The sequence below is a fragment of the Rattus rattus genome, chromosome 9 (assembly GCF_011064425.1).
Source record: "Rattus rattus isolate New Zealand chromosome 9, Rrattus_CSIRO_v1, whole genome shotgun sequence".
Taxonomy (NCBI): domain Eukaryota; kingdom Metazoa; phylum Chordata; class Mammalia; order Rodentia; family Muridae; genus Rattus; species Rattus rattus.
The window spans coordinates 32,821,064-32,839,723 of NC_046162.1; the positions used below are offsets into that span (position 1 = coordinate 32,821,064).

Genomic DNA, 18,660 nt, shown 5'->3' on the forward strand with positions numbered 1-18,660 from the left:
GTGTCTCCCCAGGGGCCTGGAATGAGATGGTGACCCATCCTGGCTACTACGCTGAGCTAGTAGAGAAGTCCATGGGGAAGTACAGCTTGGCCACCGAAGAGATCGAGCGGGACCTCCATCGCTCCATGCCTGAGCACCCTGCCTTCCAGAACGAGCTGGGGATCGCTGCGCTCCGGCGGGTGCTAACCGCCTACGCCTTCCGAAACCCGACTATTGGCTACTGCCAGGTAATGAAACGTAGCAGGGCCCTGAGGAATCCATCTCCTGCCATAGCCTCCTAGGGCAGGTGCTGTGATGGCCTTACACACACATGATCCTGTCCATACCCTGGAGGAAGAACCTGACCCCCCAAAAAGATGTAACTTAGCCATGAGTGATGGGTGTGCCGATAATCCTCACACTTAGGAGGCTGAGGCAAAGGACTGCTGCTAGTTCAAGGTTTCCAGGCCTTGTCTCAAAAACCAGGACCTGGTGCCTGTACTCTCATCACCTGGGGAAGGCCAGGCAGGAGGATCAGGTCACCAAAGCGACTCAGAAAGTTTTGAGGCTAACCTGAACTACATGAAACCTTGGCTTGCTTGCTTGCCTGCCTGCCTGCCAGCTTGGTTTTCAAGGAGCTGTAGACATGGCTTGAGGTGAAGAGTGTGCTGCTCTTCTAGAGAACCCTGAGTCCAACTCCCAGCACCCACACCCGACAGCCTATAACTGCAGGATTGGCCTCTGCGGGCATGCCCACACACAGACACCCGTACACAGAATCTTTAAAACAGTTTGAGATAATGGTGACTGTTCCCTCAGCCCCATGCTGTATAGTGAGTTGTCATCTGTGTGTTCCTTGCCTGAGACTGGGCAGAATTTTCTTTTTCTGTGTATATATAGTAAGGCATACATAATATAAAATTTACCATTTTATTTGCTCTTAAGTGCATGGCTCGGTGGCATTAAGTGCATATGTCAGGCAGCCACCTCTCCACGAAGACTGCACTAGCAAACAAATACCAGCTCCTCATCCCACCTTCTCACCTCCCCGTACCGTTCCCCGTCTGTCTCTGGATTTGATTGTTCTGAGTATCTCACGTAAGTGTAATTGTCTGAATGAAAATGGAGACAGACCTGTTCCCATACGTGGAAGAGGGTATTTACTGTAGACGGGAGGGAGAGCCCAGACTGAACTGAGCCAGCAGAATAAACCTGGCCGTGAGAGGAGAGAGAGCTGGGGAAGACTGAGAGAGGAAGGGGAGAGAGGGAGCAAAGAGAGGAGCTGAGGATGGAGAGACACCATGTAGCCAAATGGCTGAGGTGGGATCAGAAGCTGAGGGGAGGGAAGGAAATAAAGCCCAGCCCCTGGGCCGGAGAGGTTTAGTGTGTGGGCGGCGTGAGACGTGCTGAGAAAAGCCACAGGTACTGAGACTCGTCCCTGGTTTCTTTGAGACCATTATTTATCCCTTTGCATCTGTCTTTTTCACCTACTGTCCCCAAGAGCCATCATAATTGCAGCATGAATCAGAATTTTCTTTAGCATTTTTAAGGCTGGATAGCATTCTGCTGTAGCTATATGGTGTGTCTTTCTCCGTCTCTTGATGGACACTTGGGTCTCTTGTACCACTGGACTGTTGCACTAAGGCTGCTGTGAGCCGCAGTGTAAGAACGCCTGTTCAGTCTGCCTTCAGGCCAGAGGCCAGACTGCTGGATCGAGAGCCATCTCTGTGCTTCTTCTGAGGCACTTCCTCATGCCCACAGCAGCTGCCCCAAGTGCCTTGTCTTCTGTAGGTCCCAGGGTCCAGTTCCTCTTTAACACTTGCTGGTTTTGTATACATGGGTGTGGTAGACTGTCTCACGAAGATTTTGATTTCCATTTCTGGTGGCTTTTGTTCTTGAATCTAGGGGAGTTTTCCTAGCCAAGTCAAATGGTTTTCTGTTGACCTTAACTTGTATCTGGATTTCAAGGAAACTGGTTTTCTAAAACTTAGTTGTTCTAAAGCCAGTAGTGTTCTGCATGACTCTACAAGTTCATTGAGGAACTTGGCCAGTAGATTGGCCTGAAATAATTTTTAAAATAACTTGCCCTCTCCTATGTGTCTTTTTGTTATCAGCTAATTTTATGTATACCCTCCCCCGCTGCAGGGCCCTGTCTACACACCCACACAGCAGCTTGACCAGCCCACTAAGTGGTAGTGTCGGCCGATGTCTTGTCGCTGTTTTCTGAATGCCTTCTGACCCACTTTGACAGAGCTGTCTGGCTGTCTCTGTCTCATTGATTTCTTGCAAATTGGCTTATTGGCAGATTTCCCAGGGTTGGTCAGGGGCTGTTTCTTGTTGCTGGATGCTGGACCTTTCTGGAGGGGCAGACCATTTTGCTCTGTGGCCAGCAGAGTGACAGACACACTGAGACACACTGTACTGTCTCTTCCTGGCAGGCAATGAACATCGTGACCTCGGTGCTCCTGCTCTATGGCAGTGAGGAGGAAGCCTTCTGGCTACTGGTGGCCCTGTGTGAGCGCATGCTGCCCGACTACTACAATACCAGGGTAGTGGGTGAGTGTCCGAAGGGATCCCTTGCCTGAGCCTCAACTGCTCAGGAGATCCACATGGGCATGGCTGACCTTCCCCTAAGCAGTTCCCACTGAGACCTCACAGCCATCACGCAGGCTTACAGACTAGAAGCTGAAAAAGGATCATGCCAGAAATGAGAAAAGCAAGCACAGACTCCCAGCCCTCTGCCTCCAGGGTCCAGCTCCCACCTAGACTTCGTGAGGATTCCCAAGACGACCAGACTGAGAGTCAGAGGACATCACACATTCAGTCGGTTTTAAAAGTCCACCTAGAGCCCAGATCTCCGTCCAACTTTCCTAAGGCTCTTTGCTTTAGACACTTCAAGTGCCAGAACTAGAGCTGCCCTATGTCCCAGTGGTCCAGCGTCTACTGTCAGGCACTCACATCCACTACAGCCCATGTCTTTAAGAGGAAGTGACTCACAGATCTGTGTCAGCACATCTGTTTAGCTCTCAGCTGTCCTCTGCTGTTTGGTGTCCAGGGTCCCCACTCATGGAGTCCTTTAGCCTCATGTATGTTCAAAGCACTGAGAGAGGGGAGGGAAGCCACTGCTTACTTCTGTTGTTTCTAGGGGGTAAAGTCTTCATTTCCCGAAAGTCAGACATCTGTAGCCGCAGGTTCTATGTCCATGGATTCAGCCAAGCACTGAATAGAAATGCACAGGAGAAACCCCATCTGTACTGAGCACACCCAGATTTGTCCCCTAGTTCTTCTCCAGACAGCACATAATAGCTGTATAGCCTTTCATAGATTTACACCATAGTAGGTATTACGAGTCATCCAGAAGTAACTTACAGGGTACAGCAGTGTGCGTGCCTAGGTTCCGAGAAGCTATGTATCCTCACGGATGCCAAGGGACCACTGTATATTGAGCAAGCATTCCTCTTCACACAGTGGTATGGAAACTATGGAAAGAGCGATTACAGAGTAATTTGTTTCTTTCTGTTTTCTGTATGTGCATATACATATCTTATATCTGACCCTCGCTATAAGCAGAGATGGCAGGGTTGACGTTGGACATAGTGTCCCTGTTCCCCAGGCCCTGGGATTCTGCCGGGGATCTGCTCAGGCCCTTGGAGCAGTGCTCATATTTGGCTCCTGTCCCTCCTCAGGGGCCCTCGTAGACCAAGGTATCTTTGAAGAGCTCACGAGAGACGTCCTGCCCCGGCTCTCAGAGAAGATGCAGGAGCTGGGGGTGATCTCCAGCATCTCGCTGTCCTGGTTCCTGACCCTCTTCCTCAGCGTCATGCCCTTTGAGAGCGCCGTGGTTATTGTTGACTGCTTTTTCTACGAGGGCATCAAAGTGATACTGCAGGTGGCCTTGGCTGTGCTGGACGCCAACATGGACCAGCTGCTGGACTGCAGTGACGAGGGCGAGGCCATGACCGTGCTGGGCAGGTGACCATGCTGGGGGCTACTTCTGCTTCCAGGAATCTGGCAGCAGAGCCCCTCCCCTCCCCAGCCCTCAGTCAACATCCTGCGCTATGCCCCAAGGACAGTCTAGGCCAAGAGATGAGTCAGGAGCAGGAGACACTGTCCTGGTGGGATCTAAGATGCTGCTACAGTGATGAGAGCTGGGAACAGACAGAAGGCCATTGGGCCTGAGTGCACTGGACTGCAGACTGCCACTCAGCTGTGTAGTCATGGGGAATTGACCCAGAGCAGACGTCCAGTGGCGACACCCATGTTGATGTCTGGAGACAGCAGCACAGCAAGGCCTCTGATCTCTAGCCAAGGCAGGGAAGCACTTGTTTCCCAAAGCTGTCCTGGTTATCTCCTCCAAGCTCAGCAGCACTGCTCAGTGCCCATCCCCCGGATAGAGCAGACCCACCCCAGGCTTGTGGAATGGCTGGATGAACCTGTCACCAAGTTCACACTTACCCTGGCCTTCTCGAGCACTCATCCCACCCAGGTTCTCCCTGCACCCCTGCTGTCTCAATGCACAGCAAACCTTTCCTGCTAACCCAGGGCCTGCTTTAGGTGATCAGGTGGTCTCCACTCTAGTCTCTTCCATACCCCACAGGACACTCTGGTCATAGCTGACCCTGCCCCTCCCCTGGGCATGTGTAAATCCCCCCTCATAGTTTTCCTCTGCACAAAGGAGCTTCCCAAGTCCCCAGCCTGGCTGTCAGCTCACTCCCTACCTCACCCTGACACTTACCCTGAATTCCGATATAGCCCAACCTGGAACACTGCACTTGCCTGTTGAGCCAGCCCAGGGCTGGTGGGACCCTGCAGAACTGGCGAGGTTGTGGTCTCCCTCCTAGCTAAAATGACTCTTGATCCCCTGATCACTCAGTTGTGACCATGGTTATGACTGGGTTTCATGTATATGTTCTGCAGTAGAGAGACTGAGTGTCTCCTTAGGGATAAGCATCTGACCAGGGATGTCCACTTGGATGGGGTGGAACCAGAAAGCCTCTTCTGCCTTGAGTGTTAGGCTCATCCTGGAGAGCCTAGGAAGATAGGAAGGCCTGGTTGGCCCAAACTAGCCAGCCAAAGCAAGGTTCCCTAGAGAAACTGTTCACTGCATGGTTCTTGGCCAGATCCTGGTGACCCAGCAGAGAAGAAGCACATTGTCCCTAAACTAGGTAGGCTCTGGAATCCACAGGCCCCTAGAAGACAGCCTGGCATCCTCAGAGTTAGTGCTTAGGGGTTAGTGGGCAGCAAGATCTTTTCTCTGTTACTACCCTGATGGGAGCTCCCAGCCTAATAGGGGCCCCAGTGGACACACCACTACCTTCCTATAGGACTCTCAAGCCTGAGCACTGGCCCAGCACTTGTGGAGCCTATACTGCTGTCCCTTGATCTTTACAGGTACCTGGACAATGTGGTCAACAAGCAGAGCATTTCTCCACCTATCCCACACCTCCATGCTCTGCTGACCAGTGGAGATGACCCTCCTGCAGAGGTGGACATCTTTGACCTCCTGAAAGTGTCTTATGAGGTCAGCTTCCTGTAGAGTTAGCCTGGCCAGGATGAACACAAGGACTTTGCCCTCTGTCTTTGGTCTTACTGATTCTCCTTTGGCCTGTAGAAGTTCAGCAGCCTGAGGGCCGATGACATTGAACAGATGCGGTTTAAACAGAGGCTGAAGGTGATCCAGTCCTTGGAAGACACAGCCAAGAGAAGCGTGGTATGGTCACTGGTGAAGGCAACTGTAACCTCTAATAGCACGGGCTGCAGGGCTAGCCTGTGTGGATGGCTTTTCCCAGTACTCTCTCCAGCCCACCCTTCCCTGAGTGCTAGTTTCCAGAGATAGGGAGAGGCCCTGGTCACTTAGTGAGAATTTTTTTCTTCACCTTGCACATCGAGGCCACGGGTCTTCTAGACTAAGTCCTCCTGGCCTGGTTTTGCTGTAAGCTTCATTTCTGTCCTAGACAGTGCCACTCTGGCCAGACCATACCATATGTCCCTGCCTGAGGCCCCTGTCTTTGTCTTTTCAGGAGATGGACCTTTTGCCATCCCATGCTCTGTTTAAACCCATTCTTGGTCTCTTCCCTTGGCCTCCCTATTCTCAACCCTACCTTCAGGGTTATAGGGCATTTTGCTCACAAGGGAAAGACATGACCATCTCTGGCTAACTGAAGTAGAAAGTCCTGGCTGGCAAATTATAGGACCCCTTCCAGGTAGCTGGAGCTAAGAGGCCATCCATCACCCCATGTCCCTCAATGGGTCCTTCAGGAGAGAAAGAGCCCTCTGAGCTCCCACCCCAGGAAGAGTTCCAGGGAGTGGGCACTGACTGGCAGCTAGTGGTGAAGGACGCACACAGGTAACCCTGTCCTGAGTGGACCCACCCTCATGTGCTTGATGACAGTAAAAGACAAGCCACACCCTTGCTACCCTTTGCCACTGTTTACAGGAGAAGTCTCCTGGAAGAAGCAACTTGTCTGAACTTGGTAGAAACTCGGGGCCCTCCGCTACCAACATTTCATCTTTCCTTCTAGGTCCGGGCCATACCAGGGGACATTGGCTTCTCCATCGAAGAGCTGGAGGATCTTTACATGGTGTTTAAGGTGACAGTGAGCGCAGGGGCGGGTGGAGTCCCCACCTAGTCTGTTAAGTCTGTCCTCAAACAGCAGCTCCTAGCCAGGAAATCCCTTGTCCCCAGTTGCAGTTCCTGTGAACCATGTGTGGCAGAGTTTAATCTTTCTTGGCAGTTAGTGACCTGTGCACATGAGCACCTCAGGAGTCACTCTGGAGCCATCCACCTTGCTTGTCGGGATAGGGTCTCAATGGCCAGGAGCTTACCTAGGAAGCTAGGCTGGCTGGCCAGTGAGCCCCCGTCCCCTGCTTCTACCTCACAGCATTGTGATTCTGAAGGCACATACACCACCACAAGCACCCTTGTTGTTACTGTTGTTGTTGTTGTTGTCTTGCGTTTGGAGACAGGATTTCTTTGTGTAGCTTTGACTGTCCTGGAACTCACTCTGAAGACAGGCTGGCCTCTAACTCACAGAGATCTGCCTGCCTGTGCCTCCCAAGTGCTGGGATCAAAGGTCTGTGCCACACTGCTTGGTACAGCCTTTTTTTTTTTATCTCATGGTTACATGTACTTATTTAATGTGCACATGCACATGTGTAATCATGTGCCGTGGTGCATGTATAGAGATCAGAGGACAGCTTGTGAGAGTAGGTTCTCTCCTTTTACTGTGTGTTCTCGTGACATTCCATTTGGCCAAAAGCACCTTTATTCCCTGGGCTCTGTGGCCAGCTCCACACACCCAGCTTTTTCATGTTAGTTCTGGGGACCAAAGTTAGATTCTCATGTTTGCAAGGCAAGCAGTTTGCTGACTAAACCCCAATAGAGCACTCCTAAGTAGCAGGAAAAAGACAAAAACAACAAAAGTCACCCCAAGTCACACAGAAGGGGGAGCGCACCTTCTCATTTAACTGAAAAGTTACGTAGCTTCCGGTGTGGCTGAGTCAAGGTACTAAAACTGGCCGTGACACTCCTCCATCCCTGTTAACCTCTGGGCTGCTTTTCCTGTAGGGCTGTCCTGAGCAGCTCCTGGTCAGGCTCTCAGGGACCCCGATGGAAACAAAATTTTCTTTCTAACTAGTTTTAGCAAAAGACATAGATCAAGCTTTGGGATGACTCAGCCTAGGTGCTGTAGGGGTGGTTTGGGCTGCAATAAACCAGTGGTGGTGGATGACCCACAGCCTTGTAACCCATGTGCCAAGGGTGAGGCCGCACACAGATCTCAGGTGCAGCAAAAGGAGAAGGAAGGGTACCTGGGGTGGGGGTTGGGGGGAGTCAAAGACAAAGTTCACACTCCCTGTGTTTGGTTTGGGGTCGGTGGTATGGGGTTGATTGGTTGACTGAGTGAGCAAGTGAGTAGCTGGGTATTTTGTTTGTTTGTTTTGTGCTGGGATTTCTCTGCATTACCTGGGCTTGCTTCCCACGAAACTCTGGGGGTCCAATGATCCTCTTGCCTCAGTTTCTTGAATACTGAGACTGTCAGTCTACATTGCCAGCTCCTGTGGTCTTGACCTTGGGTTCGGTTGCCAAGGTGGCCACACTGTCAGAACAGTCAAGTCCATGAGGCCTGTTCGGCTCCTGTGCTGTGCAGAGGGTGAGGGTCCTGTGAGAGCTGAGGTGTCTGACCAGAGCTCACTACCCTAAATATATGGACAGATGAGAGAAGGCACCTTGGTAATCCTAGGAGCCAGGGCCCCAAAGGCCATCTCACCAGCTGGTGTCCCCTGCAGGCCAAGCATCTGGCAAGCCAGTACTGGGGTGGTAACCGCTCAGCAGCCATCCACCGAGACCCCAGCCTGCCCTACCTGGAGCAGTACCGGATCGATGCCAACCAGTTTCGGGAGCTCTTTGCCAGCCTGACGCCTTGGGCCTGTGGCTCTCACACGCCTGTCTTGGCAGGCCGCATGTTCCGCCTCCTGGACCAAAACAAGGACTCACTGATCAACTTCAAGGAGTTTGTGACAGGGATGAGTGAGTGTCTCACCCATCTTTCAAGCACCAGCCAGTGCAGCTGTCCCTCCTGAGGCCAGCAGAGGGCGGCTTTGAGCCCTTGCCTATGACAGACCTTAGCAGTTTCTTCTACTGTCTGTCCCTCTCCATCAGTTCGGGGCTCTGGCCCCAAAGAAGGCTAAGCTTTTCCATAGAGTCTTAGGGAGGCAGGCAACCCAGGGCTCATTTGATCTCTCCTAGAGACCTGGCTAGGGACAGCCAAGCCTCCCCAGAGTACAGAGTCTCCATTAGAACCCACAGGAAGGGTATGGGGACATGGCCCGCAGTGTGTCCCTGGAGCCTTCTTGCCAAGCATGTCCCCTCCTTGGCCTTGCTCCACAGGTGGGATGTACCATGGAGACCTCACAGAGAAGCTCAAAGCGCTCTACAAGCTGCACCTGCCCCCAGGTGAGTGACTTTAGACTTTTTGCTGTGAGCCTCTCTGGGCCACTGTTCCAGAGCTGGAGAAGTACCACTGAACTACCAACACACCACTGGATGGTTGTGGCCAAGAGAGCGAGTTAAGTGGAAGGGAGAGCCCAGTGTGGGTGAGGGTCTGGAGCTGAGGACCACCCTGGTGATCTTAGCACAGTCCCAGGCTGGGGAAAGGGCATGAGGCAAGATTCCAGTTGAGCTCCTCAGCCCATCAAGCAGGGCAACATGGTCCAGAATCCACATCAGGGCAGGAGGCTATGATGGAGGTGCCGGTGTGACACTGGGTCCTAAACTCTCTGTTCTTAAAGTGATTGTTACCCAAAAGTTCCTGTTTGTCCCGAGACAGCCTGGGACACTGCCTAGGCCCCCTGCCACCTGCAGGTCCTGTCACGTCCTCAGGGGCCCCACTTCCTTCCTCTCGGTGATGGAGGTATTGTTAGGATGGGATGTTTCCCATGGGCAGCTGGTGTGAGCTAAGTAGAGAGACTTAATGAAGCTGGCCCATGCATGGCTCCAGCATCCTACATTTGTGGCCAGAGTCCAGGACAGCACCTAAGAAGGAGCTTCCTTAGAAGGAACCAGATCCAGAAAGATGACAGGGATGGCCAGGGCACCTTGCTTCCTCTGGTGGAAACACCCTAGGTTCCCAGTTATCTTGTCTAGGGCCTCCCCCTGAGCAATTCGCACACAGCATCTGCCTTCAGGATTGGCCCAGAGTGAGTTTAGGGTTGTAAGGCTGCCACTCACCTGCCATCCCTTTGTATCTCACTGTGTGCGGTAGTGCCCAGTTCATTAATCAGAGCTCCCCAGGGATGGTTCTCCTGGCAGAGCTGAGGGGGCTCTTGGTGCACAGCTCTCAAGTGAGGCTGGCTTGCCACTGGTGAGAGCCACCAGGCCTGGGCTGCATCAGAGAACTGGGTCTGTGCCCACCACCTAAGCTACTCAGCCTGTTTCATCCAGGACCTAGACTGCTCAGGTCCTACCACCTGTCTGTGCCTTGCCTGGTTAATCCTTCCCTGCTCCCCAAGCCCTATCACATCCCTGCCATACAGCAAGACCAGTAAGGTCTCATGGACACACAGCCCTGGGGATCTGAAACCTCGGGTCGCAGTCAGTCACTACCAACAAATGTAGCGTATGGGGTATGGGACAGGCTGGGATAGTGATGTAACACAGTTGCCATGCTATAAAGTAAAGTGAATCAAATGTGTGTGTGTGTGTGTGTGTGTGTGTGTCTGTGTGTCTGTGTGTCTGTGTGTGTGTGAGCGCGTGTACGTGCGTGCGTGCATGCACGCTCCCCCTTAGGTATGTAAAATGTCCCAAAGGGATCTGCCGAGCTGTGTTATGCACTGTGTGTGGGAGGATAGCTGAGTTCGCCAGGCCCCTGGGCATGGACTATTTTCCTAGCCAGCACATGTACTACATTCCCAGAACAGTTACCAACTCTACTAGAATTGTCAGGTGTTACAGTGAAAGGTGTTCAGCCTGGTGGGACATGATCAGGGGAGGGTGGCCTTTTCTTCTTTGACTAGAAATCAAAATCTTCCCCTGTCCTCACCTGGTGCATGTCTTGGAACACAGCTCTGATCCCAGAGGAAGCGGAGTCAGCCCTGGAGGCCGCCCATTATTTCCCAGAGGATAGCTCCTCAGAAGGTGAGCCACAACTAAGACACCCGGCACCGCCAGCCACGGCTCTGCAGTTCTGTCTTTCCATGGGGCCTCTGTAAGAAGCCAGCAGTCCCACTGTGGGCTCCCGGAGCATGCCACCCTGGGGTGCTCCCTGGGAGGGCCCTACAACACTTCCTGGGCCAAGTTGGCCCCAGTAGACGTTCTCAACTGTTGTTTCTCTTGCATCTCTGTCTCCCTGGACGTGGGCTTCTCCCTCTGCCCTCTACACATCCTCTGCTGTCCCTTCCAGCATCTCCTCTGGCCTCAGATCTGGATCTTTTCCTGCCTTGGGAGGCTCAAGGTCAGTCCCTGGAGGGCAGGGGTGACCCTTTTGCCTCTGGGCTTCATCTTCCTTTTCTCTGAAGCCTAGAAGCTTTCATACCTCGGGGACTCCTTGGAACTTCGTCCTGTGGGGATAAATTCTGAGAGCAACCAAGGACCAAGCTGCTTCTGGTGGGGGCAGTAGGTGGTTAATGATGAGAATGCGTGCATAGCGCACTGGACAAGGAGCAAGCCCAGGGCATCATCTCTGCACCCACATGCAGCACTCTCATGTTTGTAGGGAAGGAGTGCAGAATGCTGTCCTTGTGACGGTGAGACAGGAGTGGAGGGAATGGAAGATGACCCCTTGGGAAACATCTTTATCACACAGTGCCTGTCAGGACTCAGCCTCGGCTGCATGTAAAGCTCCTGGGGACTGTCTGACAGGAGAAGGGCCCTCCCGGGCCTGGGACTTGGCAGTTGAGCTGGTCATGCGTAATGCAAAACAACTGACCGTAAGAACTGGGAGAGTAGCTCGGGGTCTGAGCACTTGGTTTGCATGTGAGATCCTGGGTTCTGTCCTGCGGTGCTGGGAATGGAACCAGGGGGATAGTGGTGCATGCATGCCCCACTACCCAATACCCTGGAGGCCAAGGTGGCAAGAGAAACTTGAGCTCAAGGTCAGCCTAGCTACAAGGTGGTTTTTTTTTTTAATTGTCTGGAAAGAAGGCTCTGTGGGTAAAGGCAGACACTGTCACACCTCATGGCCAGAATTTGATCTGCAGTATCCTCGTGGCAGAAGGAGAGCCGACTCCCACAATTACCTTGTGGCCTCCACACTTCATGGCCTGTGCACCCGGATGCACACGCACAATGAATCTTAAGCCAGTGTGTAAAAACTCACGCCTTTAGTCCAAGCATTAAGGAGGCAGAGGCAGGTGGGTCTTGTGAGTTGAAGACCAGCCTGGTCTACAGAGAGTTCCAGGCCAGCTAGAACTACATACTGAGATACTGTCTCAAAAGACAAAACAGTAACAACAAAAGAATTAATTGATTTAATTAACTTTAACAGTAAGGCCTGGGGATGTCGCCTGGTGGTAGGACTCTTGTCTAGGTTAGATAGTTCTGTCCCAAGTAATAAAGAAAAAGAAACCCACCGATCACCACCAACAAGAAACAACAAATCATTCTCCCAGGTGGGTGACACGTCAGAAAGTGACACCGAAGGGACAATAAACAGGGTACCAAATCACCACTGTCTGTAGACACAGGCCTGTCCTTGGGCCCACAGAGCCGTGAAGCTTTGAACAGGATTCCTGTTCCACACTAGAACCTGAACTGGAGATGCCTGTCCTTCATGAGGACCGTCCAGAGCTGGGTCTGCCTGGTGTTATCGCTGGAGGTGCCCAGCAGCCACACTGCCTCAGAACCACTGGCTTTTGGAGAGGTTCAGGTTCACGGTCACACACACACAGCACGGCGTGCCAACTTCAGCAGAAGTAGTGCTTTCTGAAGGAATGGGCTAAGAGGTCAGCAGAGGACTCAGCAGGAAAGGGCACTTGCTGCCAACCAGTCCCTAGGACCATGGTGGAAAGAAAGACCCCGTTCCCACAGTCATCCTCTGACCTCCATGTGTGCACTGTGGCATGTATACTCACACACAAAGAACTCATCAATTAATGTAGAGAAACAAGCAAAACATGGGAGGCCGAACACAGGGTTCTATACAAAAACTCCCTCTGCCAGAGTGAGCCTCAGAGAGGAGGGATCACCCCCTAAGTCTGACCTTTCTCGCAGCAGGACTCATTGGCTGTCATGTTTGCTCCACAGTGTGTCATCCTTCAGGGGGAAGCAGCGTTGAGTCTTGTTTTCTTTTGAAGATGAGAAAGTACCTCTTCGTGTGTGGTGCTGGGGATGGAGCCCAGGGCCTACAGTTTGTTCACCATGGATCTACCACTGAGTTAATTGTAGCCAAGTGAAGACATGACCAGTTCTCCCTTGCCACAGTGTTATAGAGCTGGGACCAGCCAGGCAGGAGGGCAGCATGGGGCTTGGGGGCAGGTTCTGCAGAAACACAGGTGTGGCCTGTAAGGACTCGTGGTTTGGAGTCAAAAGAATGTTCTCTGCTTTTCTCTGGCGTGTGGAAGCAGGACTGCAGGAGCAGCAGGAAGGAAGAGGAAGTGAGGACATCCAGGAAAGGAGAGGTATGAGCCATTCCTATTGGCCGTCCCAGCCAGTGCGACCTCGTGCCCTTGCTCCTTACTGTCCCAGTCACTGGAACAGCACATGTGTGCTCTGACAGGGGTTGGCGCCTCAGTGCATAGCCTGGCTAGTCTGCTGCCCGCACCAGGGCTCCGTACTCACAGCAGCCTCTCTCCAGTCTCGGAGAAGACAGGTTTGGGCTTTTCATCAGCGTAGGCCCAGCCTACTTCTTGGAGAAACATGGAGAAACCGATGAGACTTTGGGGATGATTCTAACCACTCCCTAAATGCCAGACCATTTTGTAAAAGTACCCAAGTGACCTCAGCCACCCTGCCGTCAGCCACAGCCCACTTTCTCTCGTTTGTCAGGAGGAGATTAATCTCTCTCTCATCTTGCAGAGGAGAAGGAGACCAGCCCCCCTGACTACCGACACTACCTTCGAATATGGGCTAAGGAGAAAGAGGCTCAGAAGGAAACCATCAAGGACCTTCCCAAGATGAACCAGGTAGACCCCATCAGGATCCGTGCACATGCTGCTATAGGATCCGGCCCGTGTCTGGGCCTAGATAGCTTCGTGCTACTCACGCTCCAGCAGCTTTCTTTGGGTGGGAATTTTCTTCCCCCTCTCCAGAGCCTCTTAGTCTTGAATGACCATTAGTGAGGATGAAAAGCTACTTCGTAGACAGGATGGTGCTTCCATGGTAACTACCTGCTTGGCTTGAATCAGTATCCCTAAATCACAGAAGCACTGGGGAAAGTTAATCTCCAGTAGCCAGAGATACTCACAACCTTCGAGAAGAGTACATTCACAGCACTCCAGCTCCTCCTGGGCCCAACGCAGCCACCATGTTCTCACAAACACCCAACCAACTCTCAGACGGGGCCTTACCCTAGCTGTGCCCAGAGAAGGCCCTGGAGCCCAAGTACTTTTCCACATAGGCATTAAGAGTGGGCCCAGGGAACAGGACTTTATCTTGGGCTCCCCTAACCTACACCCAGCTGACCCAGCATGTGCTTATCTTGACATACACCCTCTGGAGCCCCAGGGGAACAGGAAAAGTTACTTCTGTTACTGTTATTAAAAAGAAAAACTGGGCGGGGAGCTGGCTAAGGGTAAAGGTACTTGCTGTACAAGCCAGGTGACTCAAGCACGATCGCTGGAACCCGTATGTTGTTGTTAGGGTTTCATTGCTATGAAGAGACACCATGACCCAGGCGTCTCTTATAAAGGGAAACATTTAATTGGAACTGGCCTACAGTTTCAGAGGTTCAATACATCATTATAGTGGGGATCACGGGAGCATCGAGGCAGAGACAGTGCTGGGGGAGCCAAGGGTTCTACATCTTGATCTGAAGGATGCAGAAGAGGACTCTGAAATTTCACACTGGGCAGAGGTTGAGCATAGAGACCAACCCTCTCAGTGATACTCTTCTCCCAACAAGGCCACACTTCCTAATAGTGCCACTTCTTGTGGGCCAAGCATTCAGCACACACCTTTAATCCAAGCACTCAGGAGACAGAGGAAGGTGGATCTCTGTGAGTTCCAGGCCAGCCCAGTCTACCTAGTGTTAAAACAGCCAGGGATATGTGAGAGACCCTTTCTCAAAAACCATAACTAAATAAGACCAAAATGACAGCATTCCCAGTACCTAGAACATCATGGACTAGCTAGTCAAAAAAAGCAGAGACCACCCAAAAACAAATTGCTAAGGTGGTCATTGACTTCCAAGAGTTATCCTTTGATCGCCACATGTGTGTGCCTTGTACACACACTTTGTCTATCTCTCATGTACACACACACGTGCATGTGCACACACACATGCACTCACACTCTTTTTCTTGCTCTTATAAAAAGCCAAAGGTAGTAGGTGTGATGGCCCCATCTTTATTCCCAACACCTGGGAGGCAAAGGCAGATGGATTTCCGTAGGTTCAGAAGTCAGCCTGGTCCACATAGGGAGTTCCAGGCCAGCCAGGCATACATAATGGCATCCTGTCTCCAGAAATAGATATGTAGGTAGATGAATGGGTGGGTAGGTGAGTGGGAAGGTAGATAGATAAATAGAGCAGCCAGCAAGAAAGACTTTCAAAGGACTGCGTGACATTGTACTTATAGTCCCCTTCCCAAACCTCAGTTTCCTAGCCTGGAAATGATATGGCACGGGTTTGTGGCATAAAAATCCCAACACTACTTAGAGTGGCCTGTATCTTCCATTGGCTATAGGAGAGCGTACCTCTAACCACCTCCGTGGTTTTTTTGTTTTGTTTTGTTTTGTTTTTTTCTTGCTTTCTCCCTAAGGAGCAATTCATTGAGCTGTGTAAAACACTTTACAACATGTTTAGCGAAGACCCTTTGGAACAGGACTTGTACCATGCCATCGCCACCGTGGCCAGCCTTCTCCTCCGCATTGGTGAGGTGGGGAAGAAGTTTTCGACCCTGACCACCAAGAAGCCCAGGGATGGTGCCCACAGTGGGGATCACAACAGTGCCACAGAAGAGGATGAGCCACCCATACCCAAACTCCATCAGGACCCAGCACGGGAATGCCAGCCACCAGCTGCAGGGGATCCGCAGGCCAAAGCCAGTGGCGACATGCATCTTGGGAAAGCATTGCAGGACAGTCACGTGATAGTGGAGGGAGGCAGCGGCGAGGGGCAGGGCTCTCCTTCCCTGCTTTTGTCTGATGATGAAACCAAAGATGACATGTCCATGTCCTCCTACTCAGTGGTCAGCACGGGCTCCCTGCCGTGCGAGGACCTCACGGAAGACACTGTGCTGGTGGGAGGAGAAGCCTGCAGCCCCACTGCCACCTCACGGACGGGGGGCACCGTGGACATGGATTGGTGCATTTCCTTCGAGCAGATCCTGGCCTCCATCCTGACAGAGTCTGTGCTAGTGAACTTCTTTGAGAAGAGGGTAGACATTGGACTCAAGATCAAGGACCAGAAGAAAGTCGAAAGGCAGTTCAGCACCTCCAGTGACCATGAGCCCCCTGGGGTCTTGGGCTGAGCTGTGAAATGGAAGTTGGTCTCTGTCTCCTTCCTTTATCCCTTGCTGTGTTCTCCTCACAGACACACCTGTTCTTGAAGCAGGGTGTCACAGAAGCAAAGGTCAGGTCAATGCAGACCCAGTTGCCTTACAGGGATTCCCTAGGCCAGGGCAACCTCTTCCTCCCTGCACTTGGTTACCTGGAGGACCTGCCTCCTGTACCCATAGCATTAGAGGCTTTTGGGTCTGCCCCTGCCTGCTTCTTGCCCCTGCACTCTGTGCTGTGCACACACTACATCAGTTGCTCCATCTATGGAAAGACCTACAGCCATGTGGCCTGGCCACCAGTTGTCATTTTGCCATGTGCTTGGGCTCCAAAGGATGCAACCTTCTAGACACCCTCTGAGGTTCTTCAGCCTGAACCTAAGTCTTAGGACTGAGGAAGCAGGAGAATGTCTGTTGCATGGGTAGGAGCACCGCACTCCTAACTTACGAGGTCTCCATTCCTCTGCATCATTAACTTTAAAAGCACATCCCTCAGGTCCTCCTCTCTTCCCTTGCCCTCATTTTAGTTGGCTAAAAACCACACTGTGCTCAATGCCTTAATAAATCCCTGAAAGAAAGAAAAAGCACACTGTGTGCAGTGCTTTTGTGTGGCCCTACCACTGCTTCAGTTTTCTTCCCAAATCGGATGTGTGGCCCAGAAAACATTATGGGAGTTCAGGACACTTGGCTGCACATAGTAGGCAGGGGAATTGCTAGACTTTCCATGGTACATGGTAATTGGCCAGAAGTCTTAGGCTTAGTGTCAATTGTGTGTCCTCAGACCTGAGCCATACCAAGTTGTCCTTTGATTTGAGAAGCAGACACACATGGCCAGAGCAGGACTCAGCCATGGGTACCCCTGGCTGTTTAGCAGGAGCAGAAGTGCATCGTAAGTATCCATTTGCCTAGGAGCTGCTTTTTGCTTTTTTTTTTTTTTTTTTTTTTTTTTTTTTTCGAGCTGGGGATCGAACCCAGGGCCTTGTGCTTGCTAGGCAAGCGCTCTACCACTGAGCCAAACCCCAACCCCGCTGCTTTTGCTTCTACTAACAAATGGATCCTGGGACTTTTTATAACGCCAAGTGAGGTGGCACATCTGTAATCTTGTTCTTGAGGATGAAGCAAGACAATTGTTTGAGGCCAGCCTAGGCTACATGTTGAGATTGTGTCTCAAAAAGCCAAGATAAATGACATTAGGTATTATTAAAAAAAAATACTTTAAAATTTGCTGATTCCCAGCACCCATGTAAAAGCTGGGCATAGTCATGCCCACCTGTACCCCGGTGCTGGTGATCAGAGATGGACAGCTGTCTTAGTTAGGGTTTTATTGCTGTGAACAGACACCATGATCAATGCAAGTTTTTTAAAAGGACAACATTTAATTGGGGCTGGCTTACAGATTCAGAGGTTCAGTCCATTATCATCAAGGCAGGAGCATGGCAGCATCCAGGCAGGCATGGTACAGGAGGAGCTGAGTTCTACATCTTCATCTGAAGGAAGCCAGGAACCAACTAGCATCCTCAGGCTGCTAGGAGGAGGGGCTCCAAGCCCACTCCAGGGTGACACGCTTCCTCCAAGGCCACACCTTCTAATAGTGCCACTCCCTGGGCCAAGCATAGGCAAACCATCACAGCGGCCTAACCAATAGCCAGCCTCAGGTTCAGTGAGAGACTCTGCCTCAAGGGAATAACACAGAGTGGTGAAACAGACATGCTGGCCTCTACCCACACCACCATACACATACTAAATAAAATTTTAAAAAATATTTTGTTTGTTTAAAGTACAAAACAGTGATTTCTAGGAATTGCCGAGTTACCATCTCAACACAATTCTGGATCACCTCCATCTGCCCAGGGGACCCCTCAGATCCATTTACAGGAAATTCTTGCTCCCATCCCCAGTGCCAGGCAACCACTAATCTATTGTTTTTAAAACAACATCCCAAATGTTTGATTTTACCAAATGAAGACTTGAGAGCCAGACACAGGTGGTGAAAGCCCACCAGCTCAACAAAGGAAGAAAAAGCATGCAGCTGACCTTCCTCAAACCACATCCCAGAAGGAAAAAAACAAAAAAACAAACAAAAAAAAAACAACAAAAAATCATTCTTTCTCCACAGTCTTAAAAATCTTTCCAACTGAATGCCCCTCCTTTCAATTTCCTGTGTGTCTCTCTCTCCTTCCTCCTGACTTCCTCTCACTCTCTCTGGTTTTTTTCCTAAGTTCACTCACCATCAACTGCTTGTTTTGTTCTGCCTCTTTACCTGCGCTTGACTTTGTTCAGTTTTATTTGATAACAGAAAACTCCTCATGGATTAAAGGTGCGTGCAAGCCACATCACTAGGAACGGATTTTTTTCCAGTACACAATCTCATAGCGTAATCGACTATCCCGCAACACTCTTGGATTAAAGCTGCGAACTAGGGCTAAGCCACACCATAACTAGGGACAGGTTTTTCCAGGCTACACTCTAAGACTTCACAGTGTGATCTAATATCCTGCAACACCAACCTAGTAAAATCTGTGGTTTTTAAAATAC

At 51.3% G+C, this 18,660-nt stretch overlaps 1 protein-coding gene across 5 annotated transcripts in view; it reads left to right on the top strand.

Moving 5' to 3' along the window:
* Tbc1d9b (TBC1 domain family member 9B) overlaps positions 1-16,712 on the top strand; it is a 37,220-nt gene extending 20,508 nt beyond the window's left edge. For 2 of the 5 annotated variants that reach the window (XM_032912040.1, XM_032912045.1), the window contains exons 10-22: positions 13-227; positions 2,418-2,535; positions 3,666-3,951; positions 5,371-5,500; positions 5,591-5,689; positions 6,501-6,569; positions 8,266-8,506; positions 8,867-8,932; positions 10,541-10,612; positions 10,878-10,928; positions 13,036-13,092; positions 13,490-13,596; positions 15,391-16,712. In XM_032912040.1, coding sequence (XP_032767931.1) covers positions 13-227; positions 2,418-2,535; positions 3,666-3,951; positions 5,371-5,500; positions 5,591-5,689; positions 6,501-6,569; positions 8,266-8,506; positions 8,867-8,932; positions 10,541-10,612; positions 10,878-10,928; positions 13,036-13,092; positions 13,490-13,596; positions 15,391-16,101 — 2,222 coding nt within the window. In that variant the 3' untranslated portion in view covers positions 16,102-16,712. The remainder of the gene's footprint in view (positions 1-12; positions 228-2,417; positions 2,536-3,665; positions 3,952-5,370; positions 5,501-5,590; positions 5,690-6,500; positions 6,570-8,265; positions 8,507-8,866; positions 8,933-10,540; positions 10,613-10,877; positions 10,929-13,035; positions 13,093-13,489; positions 13,597-15,390) is intronic. The other 3 variants (XM_032912041.1, XM_032912043.1, XM_032912044.1) reach the window with 3 other exon arrangements.
* The last annotated feature ends 1,948 nt before the right edge of the window (positions 16,713-18,660 follow it).